The 25,147-nt window shown below is 41.0% G+C and overlaps 1 protein-coding gene across 2 annotated transcripts in view; it reads left to right on the top strand.

The window, feature by feature from the left end:
* Nucleotides 1-202: 202 nt before the first annotated feature.
* LOC110297180 (uncharacterized) overlaps nt 203-25,147 on the top strand; it is a 35,197-nt gene continuing 10,252 nt past the window's right edge. The window contains exons 1-5 of one of the 2 annotated variants that reach the window (XM_085841837.1): nt 203-343; nt 4,218-4,285; nt 13,657-13,931; nt 14,381-14,507; nt 15,195-15,290. In XM_085841837.1, coding sequence (XP_085697963.1) covers nt 13,887-13,931; nt 14,381-14,507; nt 15,195-15,290 — 268 coding nt within the window. In that variant the 5' untranslated portion in view covers nt 203-343; nt 4,218-4,285; nt 13,657-13,886. The other variant, XM_029479334.2, reaches the window with a different exon arrangement.

Below are 25,147 nucleotides of genomic sequence, written 5' to 3'. Positions count from 1 at the left end.
GCACTTTGATGGTGGCTTCCTTATCACTGGAGCGTGAGTGCGGCCATGGTACTTTCTGAAAGAGCAAGAGCCACTAGATGAGCCATAGTAAGTATTGGCAAGATTTACCTCTGCCAGTGGTAGCGCGCATGCGCGCTGTCCCCCAAGTGGGAGGTGTGTAAGCCTTGGTAACCATTACAAAACAACCGGAAGTGACCTGGGACGCACAACTTTTTGGATCGAGATGTAGTTTCCTGCTCGGACCGCTTGTGCTTGGAGTCTGGACCGTTGGGGTTGTGGATGTCTGCAGGCGGACTTCGTGCCCCACGTGCTTTGTGCCGGGCTCTGAGAGTTGCAGCGTGAGGTGAGTGGGGGTCAGGCTGTCCGGACACCGGGCTGTCCTGCCGCGGTTTGTGCTGCCTGATGGCTGCAGGTGGGCATCAGCTCTGTTTTCATTCTTCTCTTGCGGGGTTTTTGCTTCTGTTTTGTCACTTACCGATATGCTTTGCTGTGGGATTTTGCCACGTTGTTTGAGAACGTTGTGTGTTCAGGGACACAGTTTGGGCAGGAGTGAGTGCATGGGCGCTGCAGGATCCGAGCCTGAGATCATTGTGCGGTGCTTGCTGAGGGCGACCGCGCTGCTTTCTGGTCTCTTAGTGTTTGAGTAGCTGGTAAGTGGTCTGTGAGAGGAGAAAAACTCCAAGGAGTAAGAGAAAACGGGAAAATGAATTTATGTACATTTTGGCCCAAACTCGGACCAAACGTATTTATGTCGGCCTACGCAGTAGTAGCAATAGATTGCTTTTATTGAATAGAAGGAACTGTATGAAAGCCAGGGTATAGGGGTAAGCTGTTTAGTGTGGTCCCAGTCATCCAAGCAGGGATTTAAGCCTTAGTTTCACCCCAGACACCAGGTGTTCTGATCATTTCCTCCCCGTGTTATATTTCCTATATGGAGCTGGAGCTGAAAACAGAAAAGGGATTTAAAAACAAAAAACAAACAAACAAAAGAACTAAAGCGAACTCAATTTCTATTGTCAGTTTACATAACTACTGGGGTCCATATGTGTGGCTAAGTCAGAGGTCTGGCCTGTGCTAGGAGCAGAAAGGTGTGCTCTAAAGAGGTTTTAGGTTAGAAGCCTAGGTTTCTGCATCCAAACAGGCAAGGGCCAGCCTCAACCAGTAGCCTCCTGTAGAGACCAGTGAGGTGAAAAGCAGAAAGAGGGAGGGACTGAGATGTGGATGAGCACTGTTGGGTTCCCAGAATCCACATTCACAATGTGGCTTTGAGCTGCCAGGAACTGCAGTTCCTAGGAACCCACTGCTCCCCTCTGGCCTCCTGGTGCACACACAGACAGCCAACAATCCCTATAATTTTTTTCTTTTTCTTTTTCTTTTTCTTTTTCTTTTTCTTTTTCTTTTTCTTTTTCTCTTTCTCTTTCTCTTTCTTTTTCTTTCTTTTTTCTTTTGCTTTAGTTTTTGAATAGAAAGAATAGGCCTTTAACAAAAATCTTTTTTCCCCAGTGAGCTACTTTCTCCACCTAATCCCCCTCCCACACACACCATTTGGTTAAGAAAAGGGAAAGAAAACCAGAGGATGAGACTCCACACATTGGTTACATTAAGCAGAAGAACAGTTAAAGTGACCTAGTGACCCCATGTCTGTCTCTAGTGCACAGCTTTGAGGTTAAGTTTAGAAATCAAGCTTTATGTATTAAAGTAGTGCTGCAGGTTGTGGTGGCACAGGACTGTCCTGTAATCTTAGCACTCTGCACACAGAGGCTGCAGGATGACTGCATTATGGAGGCTGGGCTGGGCATGAAGTAGGTTAGGGGTCAGCAGAGTAGGAGTAAGAGCCAAAGTGCAGAAGACGCGCATAATGCTTTTTAGTAAAAGCAGATTTGTGTGTGTGCTTCATTTTCAAGGTTTGTTTTTATTTTACATATATGAATGAGTATTTGACGGGTTGTATATAGGTACACCAAGTATGTGCCTAATGCCCAGAGAAGCCAGAAGGGGAGATCTGAGACCCTGGAATTAGAGTTTGTGAGCCCCATGTGGGTACTGAACCTGGGACCTCTGCAAGGTCACCAAGTGCTCTTAATCTCTGAGCCATCATTTATGTTTATGACTTTTTGTTCTCTTACTACAACAATTTTGCCAAGCATATGATGAGATGGACAGCATTTAGTTCAAGCCTGGTAGGGCACAGGTTTGTCAGATTTCATATTGCTTGCCAGCCTCATGTCTATGAATGAAAATAGATTAGCTCAGGAGAACATGGCCACTCAGAGACATGTGTCTTTGACATGTATTGCCCTTGATTTTAAAAGTTGTTGTGGGTTAGTCTTATGCACTGTGTATTCAGATGCTGATTTCTGTGCCCAGAGATCTGCTTATACCCCAGCCATAGGCAATGTCATGAGGCAAGGGCACAAGAGAAGGCCATGAGGTAGAGGAAGAAGGGGATTGTTGCTATGAGGTCAGGCATGAGGAGGATTCACCAAGGGGGTTCTCTGTGTGCACATCTAGCTACACCAAGGAGCCAAGGAGAGACTAAATGTAAGTAACTCGGAGTATGTGGCTGGGAAGTAGAGTAGCTAGGTAGCATCAAGGCTTAAAAGTTTTGCTCAGCTATTCTGATTAAAGCTTACTGACTAAATCAGTGTATCCCTGTCTCAATTAGTTGGGAGCAAGGCCGGTTAGGAAAACTGCCACTTTTAAATTTAATCATATGAACCGTCTTTGGTTTTGAAACTTACAGTGACAACATGGTATGTGGTATGTGGTGCTTTCTGTGCACGGCCCAAGCCGACTGTTCACCTAACCTCAGTGAGTATGATGTCCATTCTTCGGGTGTAGAGTTGACGTGGTAGAGTCAGAGAGGAGGTGATACCACACATCTAATAGTGGTGCTATTAAGTTTTCAGATGTCTTTTTAGTAGCTATTATTTTACATTCAGTTACCCAAGAAATTACTGTGACCAAAAATCTGAGTTAATATGGGTTTACTTTCTTCCCTTCACTCTGAGTAAGGAGAAGCCTAGCATTGCTCCAGGAGAGCACGAATTCTCTCACTATAGTTCTGCCTAAATCTCTAAAGTGCTGGGTCTTTTTTTTTTTTTCCTACATAGAGGTTGTTTTGTTTTTGTTTTGTTTTTCTTCCTTCCTCCTCCTGTGGGCTGCTGTCTGTTCTTTTTTGACAGGCTCTTGGGGTGCAAAGCTGGACGTTGGTGTAGAGGCTTACTCCTTTATGTTGGATGTGCTTCCTATGAGACAATGTTGGAATAGTTTATCTTTAAATCTCTTTAGGGCCTTTTAAAGTTAAGTTTTCACTTTCATTTCTAACTTGAGGAATTGGTTATACACTGGAATAATAATGATTTCTTAAAATTCTATGGGTCTCTATCATTTGTAGTAATTTAAAACTTTTCAGCTTTCTGCTGATTAGGGATTGATGGGAGAAGGAGACATTTCAGGTTGAAGGCAGCAGGGAGGTTCAACCTCCTTGAACCGAACATCGAACAGGCACACAAAAGCATATTGACAGATTGCTAAACAATTTTTTTTTTTTTAAATTTGGTGAAACAAGTTCTTCATACCAAAGCCCATAATATAATCTATATGTTTCCTGAAGGAAAACATCACAGCTCTGGAACTTGTGTATGGCTCCAGGTGTGCCCGGAGTGTCTTGTTACCAAAGTTATGCAAAGGCTGTTAAGGTTTTCCAGAAAGACAACTCTATAGACAACAGAAAACAACCAGTGTTTTCTACAGTGATTTCTTTAAGGTCAAAGTACGTACAGCTGTTCATTCTGATGTCTATTCTAGAGATAGTGAAAAGCCTCTATTTCATCATAATGATTACTTTAGATATAATAATCCTACTAGAATTCCTACTATAAAAAATGAACTTTAAATCTCACCATGCGTCCTGCATTCTGCAGACTGAGCTGCATTGCATGCACCCTTGATCCTATGAGAAACCTTGCCTCAGTGGATGTCAGAGACAAGCTATTAGGAAAGCTTGAGCATCCCCTTTAAACATCAGGGGAGCGGCTAAACAGTTACTATCCAATTTCTATAGGAAATGAAGGCAAACTAAGTGTGTGTGGTGTCTGAATGATGTGCCAAGTCACTTCTCAGTGTTGTGTAGTGCATTCGTGGTGCAATTGAATTAATGAAGCTCTGTTTTGGAAAGAGGACTTAAACATGAGAGAATTTTTATCTTTTTATAGATGTTAAAGTGACACCAAGGACAGTGATGTTGGTGGATGGAGGTTGGTCGTCTACCTTAGCAGCAAAGGTATTTTACAATACAGAGAGCTCATATTTTGGTATGAATTTCACTTTCTGTTTCTTCATGTCTCTTACCTTGGTGCTTTTTTTTTTTAAAGATTTATTTATTTATTGTATGAAAATATACTGTAGCTGTCTTCAGACACACCAGAACAGGGTATTCGATTGTAAGCCACCATGTGGTTGCTGAGATTTGAACTGAGGACCTGTGGAAGAGCAGTCAGTGCTCTCAACCATTGAGCCATCTTTCCAACATCCCCCCGCCCACCCCACCCCCCTTTTTAATGGTTCTTTTTTTTTTTTTTTTAAAGTACACTGTAGCTGTCTTCAGACACTCCAGAAGAGGAGGTCAGATCTCATTACGGATGGTTGTGTGCCACCATGTGGTTGCTGGGAATTGAACTCAGGACCTCCGGAGAGCAGTCAAGTGCTCTTAACCTCTGAGCCATCTCTCCAGCCCCTTTAATGGTTCTTTTATCTAGGGTTCTATTAGACTCGGTAGTCAAGTCTGAGAAAGAGGTACAAAGAAATAGTGCAATTCCTTGACAAGAATGATGTTTGGAACAGAAGTATCAGAAGAGACTTCTTCCCTCCTATACTAAGGGGAAATATTTAAATGCATTACAAACTTGAAGGTCAGAAATGTGTCAGTCATATCTAGTCTCAACTTTTCTTATTTTGTTATCGTTACTAATTGTCTTGATTTTATGTGACTTGATACAAGGAGTTCTTTAGAGTTTTCTAGTTGTTAGCTACCAATATCACAGTGCTCAAGCAATGCCCTTCCTTTATGCTGACACCCACTTGCAATCTCTTAAAGGGGAGTTGATGCTGATTTTCTTGCTGTGGCTGAGGACCTTCACCATGACTCTTTTCCTCTTTAGCCGTGGTGACAGCCTTAAGAAATTTACAGAGCAATGTACAAAAAGAACCACACTTAATAAAAAAAGTAGGACATTCAGGAAAAAATACTGAAATATAATCATGAAAATTATTTTCCTTTTGATCAAAATAATTTATTAAAATCACAAATGGTAGAACAGAGTATTTATATTCAATGCTTTCCTTTTATTTTCTCATGAGCTTTCTTTATTTTATTTTATTTTATTTATTTATTAATGTATGTGAATACACTGTCACTCTCTTCAGGCACATTGGAAGAGGGCACCGGGGGGCCATTACAGATGGTTGTGAGCCACCATGTGGTTACTGGGATTTGAACTCAGGACCTCTGGAAGAACAGTCAGTGCTCTTAACCACTGGGCCATCTCTCCAGCCCTCTCATGAGCTTTCTATTCTGCTGCTTTTCATAAATGAATGGTTATTACCTCTTTATATAATCAAGTTTGTATTTAATCATTATTTGATGAAGTTCTGCTATGTTCTTATTTATAGTATTCTATTGAGAACAGAAAGTGTATATCAAAATTCCATTTTATTTCTATGCATGTCCTAGGACAGTACATACATTTTTACATTCTTACCACTCCAGTTGGCAACATGAACCTGGGGTTGGAGAACCTAAAAATGAAGCAGACTATGGTCTCAGGCAATAGACATCTTTATTTAGGGAATACAACAGTTTATATTTTGAGGGCTAAGTACATATAAGCAGAGTTCACTTGATTTGAAGTTATACAAAGTTAAAAGGGCAAGGTCACATAAATTATTGCCGTGTACAGTCACACCAGGAAGGTCATATTAGTATAAGTTATATACAGTCAAGAGGGCAAGGTCACATTAGGTCAAGCTGTACACCAGTGGTTCTCAACTTTTCTAATACTGATACAGGTTAATACAGTTCCATGTGCTCATGCAGGGGGGTATCTGCATGTTGGCAGACACATCTAGAGACAGAGCAATAATGTCTCAATTCCTACGCCCATCAGAAATAGTGTTTTCCAATGGTCTTAGGTAGAGAACTGCTGTTCTAGAACTTTCAGGTGAGCTGTTAAATTTATAAAATTAGATCTGTCCAGTTGTTTTAAGTAGGCACGTAGTGCTATGAACTTTCTCAGCATTGCTTTTGTTGTCTTTCATAAGTTTCTATATGTTGTGTTTTCATGTTCATTGAATTCTAGAGTCTTTAATTTTCTTCCTATATTTGTGTCTTGTCTGTCTTTTTCTTTTTTTATTTCTTTGTTTCTCTCTCTTCTTTCTCTCCTCTTCCCTCCCCTCCCCCCTCTTTCTTCCTTCCTTTCTTTCTTTCTTTCTTTCTTTCTTTCTTTCTTTCTTTCTTTCTTTCTTTCTTTTTCTTTTTATTTTTTCATACAATGCTTCCCAACCATGGTTTCCACTCTCTTTACTGATCCCAGTTTCCTCCCCCCATTCCATTCATCCTGTTTCCCTTTAAAAAAGAACATGCCTCCCAGGTACATCAGCTGAACATGGCCCGAGAAGACACAATAGGACTAGGCAGCCCAGTAGTAGGAAAAGAGTCCCAACAGCAGGCAAAAGATTCAGACCCCCTCGCCCCCTCCAACACACATAATACACACCTACTGTTAGGAGTCCCACAAGAGCACCAAGCTAAACAACCATACATATATGCAGAGAACCTAGTGTAGACAGGGCAGGCCCAATAATCGCCTCTTCATCTCCATGAGCCCCTATTAGCCCAGGTTAGTTGATTCTGTGGGCCTGTTCTCCTGGTGTCCTCAATCCCTTTGGCTCTGACAATTCCTCCTCCCTCTTTTCCACAGGGTTCCTTGAGTATTGCCTAACGTTTGGCTGTGGGTGTCTGCCTCTGCTTCCATCTGCTGTTGGAGGAAACCACTTTGATGAAATTTGAGCTAGGCACTGATCTATGAATATAGCAGAATATTATTAATAAGTTTCATTGATTTTGATTTTCTTTTTTTCAGTCATGTTTGGTTCTACCCTAGGTCTCTGGGCTCTCTCCTCTCCAGTTGCTATCCAGAAAGTCTCTGACATGGCCTTCCTCTTGTGGCATGAGCCTCAAGATAGAGCAATCATTGGCCACTCCCACAAGTTTAGTGCCTGCAGTGCCCCAGCACATCTTGCAGGCTGGAAAGATTGTAGGTCGAAAGATTTGTGACTGGATTGGTGTCTTAGTCCCACAACTGGAAGCCAAGCACAGAAGATGGCTTGTTAATACTCCATATGCCCCACTACTAGGAGTCTCCACTTAGGTTACCCTCATAGATTCGAGGGAATCTTTATAGCATTAGGCATCTATTTCACCCCCAAAATGTGCACCCCGTTTTTAGTAGTTGCCATGTACTCTCTCCCTCCATCATTCTCTCCATACCTAATCCCTTCTGTTGTCATTCCTCACACCCATCCCCAGTCTACCTACAAAATCTATTCTATTTCCCTTTTCCAGGGAAATCCCGAGAGATGTTTCAGGCATTAAAAGGTCAGGCTTAAAATCAAAATACCCTTAATTCATTTTTTAAATTCAATCTAGAATTGTTCAGTTTTCATGAGTTAGTAAGCTTTCTGTTGTTTCTGTTATTTTTTTTTAACATTAATCTATGGTGCTGTGATAGAATACAGGAATATTTCAATTTTCTTGTATTCTAAAGACTTATTATGTACCTGAGTATATCGCTAATTTTGGAGAAAGTTCAGTGACGTGCCAAGAAGTTATTTTCTTCATTGTTTAGGTGGAATGTACTGTAAATATCTGTTATGCCCATTTGGTTTATAAAATCTGTTAGCGCAAGCATCTCTCCATGTTGGTTTTGTCTGGATGACCACATCCACCTTCTGGCTTTTGTTGAAAAGCTGGTTATAATTCGAATAGGTTTGCCTGTATATGTTCCTTGGTCTTTTTCCCTTGCAACTTTTAATATTCTTTCTTTGTTCTGTATGTTTAGTGTTTGATTATTATGTGGCAAGTTTATTTTTCATTTCTGGATCTCCTTGGTGTTCTGTATGCTTTTTCTCATATATGCATCTCCTTTAGGCTGGGAAACTTTTCTTCTGAGGTTTTGTTAATTGTAGGAATGCACATGTGCAAGTATAGGTGAGGAAACAGAAGGGTATGTCATGTCACATACTGTGACAGCCTATTATATCCATGATCAGAGGTTTTTGTTTCCTTTTGTTGTTTTTTATTTTGTGTTTGCTTTTGGAAGGGAGGTTGCAAGGGAAGACGATGTATTTGAAGGGATAGGGAAATGAATGGGGTTGGGGTACTTGATGTAAAATTCACAAGGAATCAATAAAATGTTAAAAAACTTATTTCCTGGACCTTTGAACTGGGATTCTTCTCTTTTCTCTATTCTCATTCTTGAATTTGGTCTTTTCACCATCTCCCAGATTTCCTGGATAATTTTTTTAATACTTTTTATTAGGTATTTTCCTCATTTACATTTCCAATGCTATCCCAAAAGTCCCCCATACCCTCCCACCCACTCCCCTACCCACCCACTCCCCTACCCACCCCCCCGCCTTGGCCCTGGCATTCCCCTGTACTGGGGCATATAAAGTTTGCAAGTCCAATGGGCCTCTCTTTCCAGTGATGGCCGACTAGGCCATCTTTCGATACATATGCAGCTAGAGTCAAGAGCTCCGGGGTACTGGTTAGTTCATAATGTTGTTCTACCTATAGGGTTGCAGATCCCTTTAGCTCCTTGGGTACTTTCTCTAGCTCCTCCATTGGGGGCCCTGTGATCCATCCAATAGCTGACTGTGAGCATCCACTTCTGTGTTTGCTAGGCCCCGGCTCCTGGATATTTTGTGTCAGGAATAACACTTGCTTTGATTGATAGATCTCTTTGTTCTATGGTATCTTCAATGCCTGAGATTCTTTCTTTCTTCTCTTGTATTCTGTTGGTGAAGGTTGCCTCTGTAGTTCCTGTTTGCATCCTAATGTTTTCTTTTCTAGAATTCACTTAGTTTTGGTTTTCTTTGATTCTATTTTCATTTATGTATATATGTATGTATTTTGTATTTTTTAATTGGCTATTTTATTTATTTACATTTCAAATGTTATCCCCTTTCCTCATTTCCCTTCCGCAAACCTCCTATCCCATCCCCGCTCCCCTGCTTCTGTGAGGGTGCTCCCCTATCCATCCACCCATTTCTGCCTCACCACCCTAGCATTTCTCTACACTGGGGCATCGAACCTTCATAGGACCAAGGGCCTCCCCTCCCATTGATGCCAGATAAGGCCATCCTGTGCTACATATGCAGATGGAGCCATGGGTCTCTCCCATGGTGTACTCTTTGGTTGGTGGATTAGTGCCTGGGAGCTCTGAGAGTCTGGTTGGTTGATATTGTTGTTCTTCCTATAGGGCTGCAAACCCCTTCAGCTTCTTGAGTCCTTCCCCTAACTCCTCCATTGGCGTCCCCGTGTTCAGTCTGATTGTTGAATGCAAGCATCCACATCTGTATTAGTCAGTCTCTGGCAGAGCCTCTCAGGAGACAGCTATATCAGGTTCCTGTCAGCAAGTACTTCTTGGTATCAGCAATAGTGTTTGGGTTTGGTGTCTACATATGGGATGGATCCCTAGGTGGGCAGTCTCTGTTGAAGAAGCTTTATTAAATGCTGAACAAGATGAACTTTGGTCAGGACCACTCTCTTTATTACCCAGCTGAATGGCCCCAAGACATCTGTTGTAGGGGCTTTTATGGACAAAACCATTTGACCACCATATTTTCCCACGAGACTGTTGTTTTTTTTCAGAACTACAACTCCTAGCATTCCATGATGTTACTTGGTCCTTAATAATAGGTGGGGCTTACAGGTTAATCTAGGGCATTGCAATTTATTCATGTCCTCCAATTGTTTGTTTGTCTTTTCCTGGATTTTTTTTTTTCCTTTGAGACAGGGTTTCTCTATGTAGCCCTGACTGTCCTGGAACTCACTTTGTAGACCAGGCTGGCCTTAAACTTAGAAATCCGCCTGCCTCTGCCTCCCAAGTGCTGGATTTTTTTTCCTGTTTTCTTTTTTCTTTCTTTCTTTCTTTCCTTCTTTCTTTCTTTCTTTCTTTTTTTTTTTTTTTTGAGACAGGGTTTCTCTGTATAGCCATGGCTGTCCTGGAACTCACTCTGTAGACCAGGCTGGCCTCGAACTCAGAAATCTGCCTGCCTCTTCCTCCCAAGTGCTGGGATTAAAGGCATGCGCCACCATTGCCTGGCCTTGGATTTCTTTGAGGAATTTATTCATTTCCTTTTTAAGGTGCTCTATTATGCTCTTATATTTGGTTCTAAAATCTTTTTCTTGTGCTTCAGCTATGTTACAGTATTCAGGGCCTGTTGTGGTAGCATCTTTGGACTTGTTATGGGGTCTGATTAGATAGGTCCAGCACAACTCAAAGCACCAGGTCAATGCAGATGACAACTTTTATTTATTTATTTATTTATTTATTTATTTATTATCTGTAAGTACACTGTAGCTGTTCTCAGACACTCCAGAAGAGGGAGTCAGATCTTGTTATGGATGGTTGTGAGCCATCATGTAGTTGCTGGGATTTGAACTCCTGACCTTTGGAAGAGCAGTCGGGTGCTCTTACCCACTGAGCCATCTCTCCAGCCCGCAGATGACAACTTTATTGAAATCAAGCTATATCAATGTGCAGAACAGACTCAGGAGTTAAAGTGGGACTTCGAGCCAGAATGTTACAGAGCTTTTAAGCTTTTGAAAATCACAAACATCTGTGTCAAATTGCAGTCTACCAGTCAGCATTTAGGGATAGGGGACTTTCTTAGGAACATATCTCTGTGGTACACTTACCATATTTCTGTTTGGTTTATTCAATTGTGGCAAGGTTATTTGCCTAGCATTCTTGTCTCAACTTGCCATCCAGGATGTCAGTTATGCACACACATCTTTAGTCTTGTCAAGCAGGATGTCAGTTACCATGGGAGGTCTTGGGAACTTAAACATTATTTCACCCATATTCAAAAATGGAAGTTTTATTCAAAATGGCTTCTGTTTGTTTTCTTTTTCCAAACTTTGGTAGAGATACATTGCCCTGGCTGTTACTGATTGTGTTCTTGAGCTAGCATCTGGTTTGGGGGTGTTTATGGGTTGAGGTTCTGATTTCTGGGTTTGTTTTTGTTGGGAGGGTGTTTTGTTTCTTGGTTTCTGTCTTCTGTCTGCAATTCCAGAGAGTGCATTGCTTTGTGTTGCCTGTTTTATTGGCCTGTTCAGCTGCTGTGTTCATTGGGAGTGATTGTTTTTGTTGGAGGCTGGGGGAAGAGGAGCCCGCGGCAATGATTTGTTATAGTACTAGGAGTGACAGTGAGGATTATTAGGTTTGGGGAAATGGGATGGAGAAAGTTTATGGTCAGTCTACCTGGACATGTGGCAGGCATGGCCTATGGTTGAGCAGGGTGTGTTAGCTTAAGTTTAGTGCCGGGGCACACTGAGGAGGGAAGAGGAAGGCCAGGGGGTATGGCACGGGATATTCTTTCTGTGTTCAGATATTTTCCTCAATTTCTTCCTTCAGAGACTTGAAGGTCTTGCCATACAGGTTTTCAGTTGCTTAGTTAAGAGTTATACCAAGATATTTTATATTATTTTTGGCTAATGTAGAGGGTGTTCTTTCCCTAACTTTCTCAACCCATTTAATGTTTATAAACAGGAGGGCTACTGAGTTTTTCAATTTAATTTTGTATCCAACCACTTTGCTGAAGGTGTTTATCAACTGTAGGAGTTCTTGTTGAATTTTTGGAGTCGCTCATGTATACTATGTTATATCATCTATGAACAGTGATACTTTCATTTCTTCCTTTCCTTTTTTTATTTCCTTGATCTCCTTTAGTTGTCTTGTTGCTTTAGTAGAGCTTCAAGTACTATGTTGAATAGATAGGGAGAGAGTGGGCAGCCCTGTCTGTCTTTCAAAAGCTTGTACCCCCAGAAATTGGAAAATCTAAATGAAGTGGATGATTTTCTAGATAGCTACCACTTACCAAAGTTCAATCAAGGCCAGACAAACTAAACACTCCTATAACTAACTTCTGAGGAAATAAAAGCATCCATCAAAAGTCTCTAAACCAGAAAAGCCCATGGCCAGATGGTTTAGCACAGAATTCTACCTGACTTTTTTTTTTTTTAAAGATTTATTTATTTATTATATGTAAGTACACTGTAGCTGTCTTCAGACACTCCAGAAGAGGGAGTCAGATCTTGTTACAGATGGTTGTGAGCCACCATGTGGTTGCTGGGATTTGAACTCTGGACCTTCGGAAGAGCAGTCGGGTGCTCTTACCCACTGAGCCATCTCACCAGACCTCTACCTGACTTTTTAAGAAGAGTTAATACCTATACTCCTCAAATTATCCCCCAAAATAGAAACAGAAGGAACATTGCTAAACTCATTCTATGAGGCCACAGTCACCCTGATACTCAAACCACACAAAGACTCCACAAGGAAAGGGAACTGCATACCAATTTTTCATGTTGATGTAAAAATATTCAATAAAATACTCACAAAACAAATTCAGGGACACATCAAAAACATCACCCACCTTGATCAAGTAGGCTTCTAGTCCTAAGGCATCTAGGTCGCATTGCCAGTGTGAGAAATACTTTTAGCTGTTCTCTTGTGTAGTGTTCACCAGAGAAGTCCACTGTGACACGGCTTAAGAACGTCTCTGTTAACCATCGGATGACTCCAGTGGGTGTTTGGGATCCAAGTGTATTCCTGACCCTTTTTCAGGGTGCACTTTTAAGCACAAAGCCACATCCTTTGTTGACACCGCAGTTAGCAAGAACAGTTAAACAGAAGCAGAACTACACAAGCCGAAAAGGAAAGTTACATGTAGTCTTTCCCAGAACTAAGTACTTCGATGGATTAGGTTTTTTCGTTTTTTGTTTTTTGTTTTTTTTTTTTTTTGGCTGGTGGTGCTGCGTTTGTGCTGTGTTTAATGTCCTGAATGGTACTTCCACTGTGGCATCAGTTGTGTTAAGGTCTGGGTCTGGAGAGGCTATTATGGCTAGCCTGCAGATTCTGGCCATTATCCCAAATAGAGAAATAGATTTTGTTTTAATTAAGCATCCCAGACAAATTGAAAATAAGGAAAGGGTCACTAAGGTTTCTGCTGGACAGTGCTCAGTGTCCATTTTAAATGCCAACAAGCCTGTGTTAGGTTAAAGCTGGTCATGCAGCCACTTTGCCAGGTATAGAGAGAGGCACCCATCGTGTGCTTGAAGAAGGCCACCTCAGTATAGGAAAGGAACAACTTAAATTTTTTTGCAGACATTCATGGTTTCTGAGTGTCTGTTGTGGCACAGGGTATCAACTGGATAGGTGAACTAAGTGTTTCCTTCGGATTGGTAACAATTGGACCAGCCTCTTACCTTTTGCCCTATTAAAGGCCAGGCATGCCCCATATAAAGAAGTTCATGATCTTGTATTTATTTGTAGATTATTAACCCTTTACTCCTCAATTCCTTAATAGACCCTAAACAGATGTTTCAAGATGCTGTGCCCTTACCCATGTCTGAGCTTGTCCACACTTCCATCCTGATGTCCTTATGTGGGTGAAGAGGATTCCAACCTGGAGCCTGGAGCCAACACAGAAAAGCCCATAACCTGTGGTCCTCACCACCTCTACAGCAGTGTAGGTCGCCAGTGTCACCCTGTGGACCCACCACACCCAGCTGAAGAAGACTCCAGGAAATAACAGAGATGGGTGGTCACCAGGTCCTCCAACTCCCTAAAGATAGGACTAACGTGGGTCCTATTATTATCGTTGTCCTCTCTTTGTCCTTTTCATTATTCTGATAATTCTCAATATTAACCCTTTAAATATTGTCACCTGTGTGGTGTGCAGCCACTTGTTTCTCCGTCTCTTCTTTCTTGATCATTATTTCTCTCCAGGAATGCATGGCCTGAAATATTTACAAACCTTGTGGTATCAGATGAATGTAGATGCTAACTGCTGCAGAGAAGGATGTGGGTGATTGTTTATCACTGAGGAGATGCTCCTGCTCCTGAACTTTCATCTGAGGGCCTGAGGGTTTTTCTAGACAAGTCAAAATATCCTCCATCTCACATCATAGCTTTAGAAAAATGTGTATTGATTACTGATAACAGAACAAATTTTGTAATTACCTTAATTTCATTCACTTGGTAATGACTAAACCAGTGGACATAAGAGGAAATGTTAATTTTCATTTCAGGGTCTGTTAACTTTCAAAGATGTGGCCATAGAATTCTCCCAGGAGGAGTGGGAATGCCTGGACTCTGCTCAGCGGATGTTGTATAGAGATGTCATGTTAGAGATCTACAGCATCCTGGTCTCTGTGGGTGAGAATAGTTTTCTTTTGGGATTTCTACTTCATTCTACAGTGTCTATCAAATGTGTTTACTATTTGTATCTGTCCATTGTCTGAGTCTCAGCTCTCAGTCTGTCCTAGACAGTGCTGATTGACTTGTTTATACAAACATTTGAAACCAGTCTACCTTGTGTTTACATTTAGTAAAATCCTTCAATTTAGTAGTGCATTTATATGTATCTGACATTTAGTAGCACATAATGTGTGTATCTGACTGTAAAAGTTGATTTCTCCAGTTGTGTTTTTTCATGTGGTAATTTTAAAAAAAGATTTATTTATTCAATGTATATGAGGACACTGTAGCTGTCTTCAGACACACCAGAAGAGGGCATTGGATCCTATGACAGATGGTTGTGAGCCTCCATGTGGTTGCTGGGAATTGAACTCAGGACCTCTGCAAGAACAGTCAGTGCTCTTAACTGCTGAAACATCTCTCCAGCTCTTTTTGTGGTAATTTAAAGGAGAATAAATATATACAAAAACTTAAGTATTCATTTCAGGAATGTCTAAAATATGTGTCAGGAAGTAACAATTAGGAAGTCACTTGTGAATCTTCCATTCTGTTTCCTCTTATCCATTGGGTATTACCCAGTGTGTCAAAACCAACTATAATGAACATAAAGTAAGACCATGTCGTTTATCTCTCTCTGATACACAGGCCTTTCAGTATCAAAATTAGAGCTACTCACCTGTTTTGAACAAAATGAAGAACCCTCCATCACAGGCATAAAGGAGTTAAAAGGCATAGAACCAGGTAATTTGGAATGAAACAACGTCTCGTGGTGATTCTAATTTAAGTAGTAATTGTAACTTGTGGAGATATTAGCCTATCCCTTATCTAGGGATGATACTTAGGTAATATATCCAGAATATAATACACAGTGGAATTACATTGTTTATTTCTCCTTTTATCCAAATAGTGTTGAGTTAAAATATAGTACTACAGGTAGTACTGGTGAGATGGCTCAGCAGTTAAGAGCATTGACTGCACTTCCAGAGGTCCTGAGTTCAAATCCCAGCAACCACATGGTGGCTCACAGCCATCCGTAATGAGATCTGACACCCTCTTCTGGTGTGTTTAAAAGACAGCTACAGTATACTTACATATAACAATAAATAAATCTTTGGGCTGGAGCTAGCGGGGCCTAAGCGAGCAGGGCTGGAACTAGCAGAGGTCCTGAGTTCAATTCCCAACAACAACATGATGGCTCGCAACCATCTGTGTAGCTATAGTATACTCATATGCATTTAATAACTAACTAGCTACATACATACATAAATCTTACAGTTCCAACTTGGCAATGTTTGTGGGGTTATTGTGTGTTTTACTGCATGTTGGTTTGGTTTTTTTTTTGTTGTTGTTTTGTTTTGTTTTGTTTTGTTTTGTCTTTTTCGAGACAGGGTTTCTCTGTGTAGCCCTGGCTGTCCTGGAACTCACTCTGTAGACCAGGCTGGCCTCGGACTCAGAAATCCGCCTGCCTCTGCCTCCCAAGTGCTGGGATTAAAGGCTACTGCATGTTGTATTTGTCTGCAGTGGGCCAGTGCTGATTTGTTTGCTTAGGTTTTTTTCTTATTTATATATATAACACAGTATGTCATATTCTCTCTCCCCACCTCCCTGTCTACTTGCTCTCACCCACGCTGACATCATGATTTCTCTCTCACAGTCTTTCTGCCTCATTTTCAAAAATGAAAATAAGACTGGAAAATCGTAAAAGACCAAAGATTTGGATTTCTATTAGGAAAATGTACTTGCACATGAGGCGTTCTCTGAAATGTGGTTGATATACCCAATGTCATTCCACTGAAGAATACTGGCTTTTCCTCTCACAGATACTATAGTACTCTCTGGAGGTGGATGTTTGTGCCTATTTTCTCTTCTCTGAGCTGTGAGTTTCTCAGTCTTGAGCTTGTACAAGTGTTGCGTATGCGGTCATAGTCTCAGTGAGTATATGTGCTCATTAGTCCTGATGTGTCTGGAAAATGCTTTTTCTTTAGAGTTATTCATCGCCTCTTGTCTTTACAGCCTTTCTGCTTCCTCTTCTTTTTTGTTTGTTTGTTTGTTTTTCGAGACAGGGTTTCTCTGTGTAGCCCTGGCTGCCCTGGAACTCACTTTGTAGACCAGGCTGACTTCGAAACTGGAAATCTGCCTGCCTCTGCCTCCCAAGTGGTGAGATTGAAGGCGTGCTCCACCACTGCCTGGCCTTTCCGCTTCCTCTTATGCATGGGCCCTAAAGCCTTGATTGGAAGGTTTGGATAATGACAGATGTAGGTCCAAGCACTCTAAAGTATCTCATTCTTTGCACATTGTGTGTCTTGGGTGGTTGTGTTAAACTTTGCTGGTGAGTGTTGAGGGATGCACAGATCTGTGTTTATAATGACATATCATTAGGAATCACTGCTATGTGCATTTAGCAGAATTCTAATATCTTTTTTACCTAGGGCCTATGACTAAGCAAGTCTTAGGTTCCTGGCCTCATTAACAGTATTGTGTATCTGTTCCAACTCACCTAGCTATCTTTAGGCCAAGTCTGAAGGTTTGAATAAGAATTTCATTTATCGACTCATGTATTTCAATGCTTAGCCACCAGGGAGTAGCAGTACATGAGAAGGATTAGGAGGTGTGGCCTTCTTGGAGGAAGTGTGTCACTGGGGATGGGCTTTGAAGCTTCAAATGCCCAAGCCAGCACCAGCATCCCTCTCCCAGCATCCTGTGGATCTGTAGGTAGAATTCTCAGCTTCTTCAGCATCATACTTGCTGACATGCCACCATGTTCCCTGCCTTGATAGTTGATTAAAGCTCTCAAACTGCAAAAAAGCCCCAGTTACATGTTTTCCTTAACTAGAGTACTGTGGTCATAGTGACACTTCATATCAATAGAACAATAACCAAGACAGAAGTTAGTACCAAGAATGGGTTATTGCTGTGACAGGCCTGCCCATGCTGCTTGTTGGTGGAATGTAGACTTTGGGGTCTGAATTAGGAAAGCAGTTGAATTTGACAACCAGACCCTGATTGGCCACACTAGCAGGAGCATGGAACACAGTGGTACTAAGGGCAACATAGCTTAGGAGGTTTCTGAGAAGCATATTAAGTAGATTCTGTAGAAACAGTTACTGTTACATTTTGGTGAAGAATATGTGTACTTTTTGCCCTTGTCCAAAAATCTTTTTGAGGCTGAATTAAAGAATTTTGACTTAATGGCAAAGGCAGAGGAGATTTCAAGGCAGCCTAGAATTTTTGGTCACTCCAATGCATACAAATAATGAAGATGAGTAACCCGAGCAAGGAAAAAAAAGTATAGTAGATGAGAAAGGGAGCACCAGGAAATGTAATGGCACTAAGTCATAGCCTCAAGAAGACGAAAAGTTGAAAGAAAAACCTGATGCTAAATAAAGGAGTAAAGAGAATGGTGACTTTGGGGCAAGACCCCACCCAGGTAAACTTCCTACTTGTGAAAAGGAGTTAAAGAAATCCTTAAGCAGAGAAAGCAGAACGCTGATGAACAAGGGGCCAAGTTCCAGATCTAGCAACCAAAAGAACCTGACAGTTTGAGCTATGTGATTCTGGCTTTAGAGTCAAAACGGGCAACCTAGAATCTCCCTTCATGGTTAAGAAAAGTTACTGAAGCCAGGTATGTGGTAGGGGTGTCGCTGCAAGGAGGCTCAGAGAGGCCTTTCATGAATAAAACTGTAAAGTTGAAGTCAGTAATGCATTGGAGACTCCAAGATGTTGGAGATCCCAGAATTATGGAATTACTGCCTGAAGAGAGCTGCAGACTTAGTGTGGAACCAGGCTAAGAGACATGTGTTGCAGTCAACAAAGCTATAAGATTTGCAATTCTGAATCGTGCTTCATCATCAGCTATGGAAATGTATAATGTGGTGTTTTCCCTGCTTGTTTTCATTCCTGTTTGGGTCCAGTATGTCCTCATTATGATCCCTTTCGTCCCTTCTGGAATGGTAATATATGTCCTGTGCCATTGATTGTTGACAGTATGTGATCTGCATTTGTTTTGATTTCACAGCAGGTTACAGTTAAGAGATTGCCTTGAGTCTCAGAAAAGACTTTGAACTTTGGACTTTTAGACATTGTTGAGACTGTTACAGATGATGGGGACTTTGGAAATTTGACTGACTGCAATTATGATAGCGAAAATTATGATTTTTGCATTGTGATAAGGCTATAAGCCAATGGGGGGCTAATGAATGTGGTTTAAATAAGAATGGCCTCAAAGTCTCATATATTTGAATGCCTACAGCCATCTGAGGTAGTCTCAATTGAGGGTATGCCCCCATTAAAATGACTGGATGCTATGTCTATGAGAGTTTGTGTGGATTGATGATTGATGGAGGAAGACTCTTTCACTGAAGGTGGCAATATCCATGCCACTGGCTATACTTGTGAGAGATGTATCTTAGTGAAATTATGTGGAGTGGGAAAACCCACTATTAATCTGGTTCTTCTGATGTGGAAAGATCTTTTTATTTGGGGTGCATGTGTTTTCCGGACTGGGTTTGAAAGCATTATGAGTTTTTTTTAAATCTTCAAGAATCCAATATGGGTTCTAAAATAGTAGCACAAAACTATTTGAAGATCTGTCTTTGTTCAGATAGCCTGGGATATTTTGACTAATCAAGGTACCCTGGTTTTATTCTGGTTCTGTGGCAAATACAATGACTGAAAGCAATTTCGGGGAATGGAGGTTATATTTCAACTTAAACTTCCATATCACAGGCCAATTGCTCAGAGAAGTTAAGACAAGAACTGTCCCTCAGAGCCAAGGAACTACAGCACGAACAATGGAGGGATGCTGTAGGATGACTTGTTTGTCAGGCTGATGCTCAGATATCTTTCTCATTATAAGATATCTGATTATAAGTGGTTTCCCATAACCACTTGCTGAGGAAATGGAAGCACCCATAATGGGCTGGGTCGCTCTACCCAATAATCAATAAAGGCATTTCTATATCACAGATGGGTACAGAGATCAACCTTATTTAAAAAAAAAATTCCCCATTGAGAGTCTTTTTTTCCATTGATTCCAGGCTGTGTCAAGTTGACAGTTAATGCAAACTAGGGCACAAGGTTCTAGGGGGATGGAGGGTGACTGTTAGACTGCTGTCATTATGCCATAGCTTGCACAGACTGCCTGGACATTTCCTTTCTGCTCTGCTCCTAAGATGCCTTCTCTCTGCCTGGCCACTAATTACCATGGGAGCCAACTTCTTAACTGAATAATAGACACATGACAAAAGAGTACTGGAGACAGAAGAGAGCCATAATAACTCTCAAAGGATAGTGAAGAGCCTTGTTTGTATCAGGAAGCCTTCCTAAGAATAAGCTAGGAAGCAGAGTTGGTGAGAGAACTTCCTTCTGGGTCTGGGCAGTGGTAAACAGTTTGTTGAGTGTTTTATAAGATGCTCTTGAGGTTTGTGTGAAACATAAATTCTAGATGAGAGAGCTTGTGAACATATTTAATGTTTTAGGGTGGCTTTGATCAAGCACCTTAGCATGAACTAATTTCTGTAGTTTTCCCCTCCCTAGAAATGTAGTCTTTATAGCTATAGGGAAGTTGAATTGAAGCCATATTGGATTGTAGTGGACTGATGTGCTGCCTGGGTGGAGAAAAGCATTTGTACCAAGCCTGACGACCTAAGTTGAGTTTTGGGGACCTACATGGTAGAAGCAGAGATCCAACTCCTGTAAGATTTCCTCTAACTTCCATGTGCATACCCTCCATATGTACATAAATATCTTAAAAGAAGGAAATTTTGTTCTTGGGAGATGGTTTAGAAGATGCTTGTTTCACAGAATGTACAACTTCAGGTCAGATTCCCTAGAACCTGTATAAATGGCAGACCCCTTAGCACATGTCTATAATCCCAGCACTCTTCCCATGGGGCCACTAGAGGTAGGATAAGAGAATCTCTAGAAGGTGGAGGGCTAGCTATCCTGAGGCACCAGTACAGCAACAAACAACATGAAAGATCCTGCCTGAAGCAAGGCTAAATGTGGAGGCTGTTTTCTGCCACACATACACCCTCCTGTGTGAACATGTACACACACATATACAAAAGTAAATATTTTAAATACAGAAATTTGGACTCAGATCCCCATGGGGAAGACAGGCTATGAAGAGTAAGCAGAGGCTGGAAGAGTGCATGTACAATCCAGAGGAAAAAACATTAGTAACACGAGGACCAAGGCCTCATGACCTCCAGAAGGAACCTTTTGTTTTGAATTTTGGCCTACTTTTTATACAGATGTAAATGAATTAGGAATGACAGGTAAAAGTCAGGGAATATAAGTAAAGTAATTCAAAAAATCAGAACTAAGCTATTCTCATGGTTCTATTCATTTTCTGAAATATATTAATATAATTCTGACTTCAAAAATGCAGAAGGTGTTCTTTTGCATATAGAAACTGGTGAATAAGCCGGGCATGGTGGCACACGCCTTTAATCCCAGCACTTGGAAGGCAGAGGCAGGCGAATTTCTAAGTTCGAGACTGGCCTAGTCTACAGAGTGAGTTCCGGGACATCCAGGGCTACACAGAGAAACCCTGTCTCAGAAAAACAAAAACAAAAACAACAAAAAAGGAACTGGTGAATATTTCAGATGATTCAGAATTAACTTTGTTATTTGTACAACAACAACAATGTCGATTCTAACTTTAGGGGTCTGACCTGGAGTAGATTATTTTTAGGTTCAGTTAAGCACAGCAAAATTTGTGAACACTTTCCTGGTTATAATCACTTTGTTCAATCCTGTGCGAACAGTAAATTCAAAGTGAGGTAAATAAAGATTGGACGTGATTATACTGAAATTCTTTGTAAAGTAAGTGGTAGCCTTCTGTAAGGTTGGGTTCTATAAATTGATTGAGAACGAGATATTTATAACAAGAATAGGACCCCTGTGGTTTTAGCCACAAGACTGCGCAAACACTGCAAGGCTATTCACCTCCTCTGCTCCTAGCCTTCTAGGTGCATAAAAAATTATATATTCCTTACTTTAAAGGAATAGCCTTGTGCATTTAACATTGAAATTTCTCCTAGTGTGTATCTGTGAGCACAAAGATCTCCTTGCCACCTATATATACCCCCTTTTTATTTTTTAAAGAGAAAATTGTGGTTATAACAGATGCCAAAGTAAATGAATTGCCTACATGTCTAGTCTCTATAGGCAAATGTAATAGAATTATATAAATATCTAATAGGACCAAGGAAAGGGGAAAGCTATCTTAATCACAGTGGTTACTCAAAGGTCACTTGAAAGATTTTATCTCTTGATGAAGATCATTTATTTGACCATCAATAGTATGACAAATCTAACACATTAAAGTAACTCATGCCAGAAAATTGTTGACAACCAAGATTACATGTGAACAACAAATAATAACTTTTTTGCCCATCTCTTGGATGATTTCTGCTAAAATATTTGTTTTTAGTGTATTTTGCCAATCTCTTAAATAATTTCTCCTGATATATTTGACTTTAGTAGTTTTACTAATTTTACAGTCATGTTTTCATCTTATATTAGTATGTTAATAATCACTACTGGTATTGACAATTAAAAAAAAAACAAAAATAATCCTTAGCCTTTGTCTTAGTCAGGGTTTCTATTCCTGGACAAAACATCATGACCAAGAAGCAAGTTGGGGAGGAAAGGGTTTATTCAGCTTACACTTCCACATTGCTGTTCATCAATGAAAGAAGTCAGGACTGGAACTCAAGCAGGTCAGGGAGCAGGAGCTGATACAGAGGCCACGGAGGGATGTTCTTTATTGCCTTGCTTCCCCTGGCTTGCTCAGCCTGCTCTCTTATAGAACCAAGACTACCAGCCCAGAGATGGTCCCTTCCACAAGGGGCCTTTCCCCCTTGATCACTAATTGAGAAAATGCCTTACAGTTGTATGTCATGGAGGCATTTCCTCAACTGAAGCTCCTTTCTCTGTGATAACTCCAGCTGTGTCAAGTTTACACAAAACTAGCCAGTACAGCATTTAAGAAAAAGATTTATTCATTTATTTATGTATATAGTACACACTGTAGCTATACAGATAGTTGTGAGCCTTCATCTGCTTGTTGGGAATTGAATTTAGTACTTCTGCTCGCTTTGGTCAGCCCCATTCGCTCAGGTCGGCCCTTCTTGCACTGGCACAAAGATTTATTTATTACTATTATTTATTATTATAAATAAGTATACTGTAGCTGTCTTCAGACGCACCAGAAGAGGGCATCAGATCTTGTTACGGGTGGTTGTGAACCACCATGTGGTTTCTGGAATTTGAACTCAGGCCCTTTAGAAGAGCAGTTAGTGCTCTTACTCACTAAGCCATCTCACCAGCCCCAATCCTTAGCATTTGAAAACAACATTATATTATTTCCTATTACACAGATGCCTTTCACCCTCCCTGACTCAGTTTGCATTGACAAGCTGAGTATTAGCGTGTAGTGAGTAAGAATAAAACCATAGTTTTGGGATTAGTAGTATTGTGTCCTGATGTCTTTCCCAAGTCATCAGCTTATTCTTCCTCTTAGGTTGTATTTTCTTATACACTTGTCTTCTTCATTCATACACTTTATTATTCTGTTGGTCTCCAGGATAGGGTTGTGGTTGGAGGCATTAGAGCAGGTGCCATCTGGGACTTCATTTCCTGGAAAGACAAATATTGTGTCTCCCTGATACTTGGAGGACATATGGTTCTTTCCATTGGTTATTTTCTAGTCTTTCTTTCTTCTTCTTCTTTTTTTTTTTTTTTTCCGAGACAGGGTTTCTCTGTGTAGCCCTGGCTGTCCTGGAACTCACTCTGTAGACCAGGCTGGCCTCCAACTTAGAAATCCGCCTGCTTCTGCCTCCCAAGTGCTGGGATTAAAGGCGTGCGCCACCACTGCCCAGCCTAGTCTTTCCATTTTTAATATATTTAGACTGTGTCTCCTTTGGTGTAAAATAGTTTGGGCAACGGAAAAGATATCAGCCTTTAATGTTAACAGATTTGAAACTGAGATAGCTAAATGCAGCATAGTATTTGGTGATTTGGGTGACTGTATGACCCTCTTCTTTATTTTTAAAGATTGTTGTTTAAATATTTGACAGCCTCCTAATTCTGATGTCACTCGGGAATCATAGTAGGATGGGAGTCTTGGCTGGGAAGCTCCCATTGCTTTTATAATAGTGTTTATACCTCAGAGGTCATGTAATAGTCAAAATATATTTTTGGCCCTTCATAAATTAGAAAAATGGGGGCTGGTGAGATGGCTCAGTGGGTAAGAGCACCCGACTGCTCTTCCGATGGTCCAGAGTTCAAATCCCAGCAACCACATGGTGGCTCACAGCCATCCGCAATGAGATCTGGCGCCCTCTTCTGGAATGTCTGAAGACAGCTACAGTGTACTTACATATAATAAATAAATAAATCTTAAAAAACAAAACAAAACAAAACAAAAAAACGGCCGGGCGTGGTGGCGCACACCTTTAATCCCAGCACTCGAGAGGCAGAGGCAGGCGGATTTCTGAGTTCGAGGCCAGCCTGGTCTACAGGGTGAGTTCCAGGACAGCCAGGGCTAGACAGAGAAACCCTGACTCGAAAAACCAAAAAAAAAAAAAAAAAAAAAAAAAAAAAAAAAGTTAAAAAAAAAATTAGAAAAATATTCTAAGGAATAGTGAAATTTCTATATGTGCTAGTTGTAATTGGTTTTTTTTTTTTTTTTTTTTTTTTTTGGTTTTTTGAGACAGGGTTTCTCTGTGTAGTCGTGGCTGTCCTGGAACTCACTCTGTAGCCCAGGCTGGCCTCGAACTCAAGAAATCCGCCTGCCTCTGCCTCCCGAGTGCTGGGATTAAAGGCGTGCGCCACCACGCCCGGCTGTAATTGTTTTTATACTAGAAGTTAGGCCTGTTTTAATATTTAGTATTTCCTCATAAAGGGACTGCTGATCATTCCGTACTGCGTCATTCCCACTTTGAGGGCACACAAAAACCTAAGCAGTGGGACTGCCTAGTCCTGGTGCTCACTCATAGCTCTGTCCACCGCTCCACTGATCCCAGGTGATGCAGGGCAGTCTTTGCTCAGTTTACACAAGAAGGTGAGCTCCAAATGCTCAGACAAACAATCGCCTGGAAACCTGAACCGCCACGGAGTCCTCTGAGCTGGTGGTACCAAGATGTGTCAAGCAGCTTTTTTTTTTTTTTTTTCCTTTTTACAATCTTCCTGAGAGGGTCCACACAATACATTGCTCTTGTCTAGATTGCAAAATAATTGATTAGAATTTGTTCACCATTACATGGGCTCTTTTTATATTAGCTCCTGTGGAATCCTAATTTGCAACATCCATGGTTCCTTGTCCAGGAAATCAAAGACTAAAATTTACAGTAATTTGTACAAAGGTGCAGAGCTGTTGCTTTGAACATTTTGTTGCTTTGGATCTTACTGAACATTTCAACAGTTGTACAAAATGCTTTGGCCTCACAGACTGAGAGGAACATATGCTATTTCTCTTTCACCTTTGTGAGTCTCCTTGGGTGATGGAACTAGCCACTGCTACTGAAAACATTTTTTGTCGTTACCTTTGGTGAGGGCTCTGCCCTGAACTTTGAATGCCAGTTACTGGA

Source organism: Mus caroli, unplaced genomic scaffold (assembly GCF_978045245.1).
Source record: "Mus caroli unplaced genomic scaffold, Mus_caroli_1 scaffold_8, whole genome shotgun sequence".
NCBI classification, from domain to species: domain Eukaryota; kingdom Metazoa; phylum Chordata; class Mammalia; order Rodentia; family Muridae; genus Mus; species Mus caroli.
This window is presented reverse-complemented; position numbering and strand designations above follow the sequence as displayed.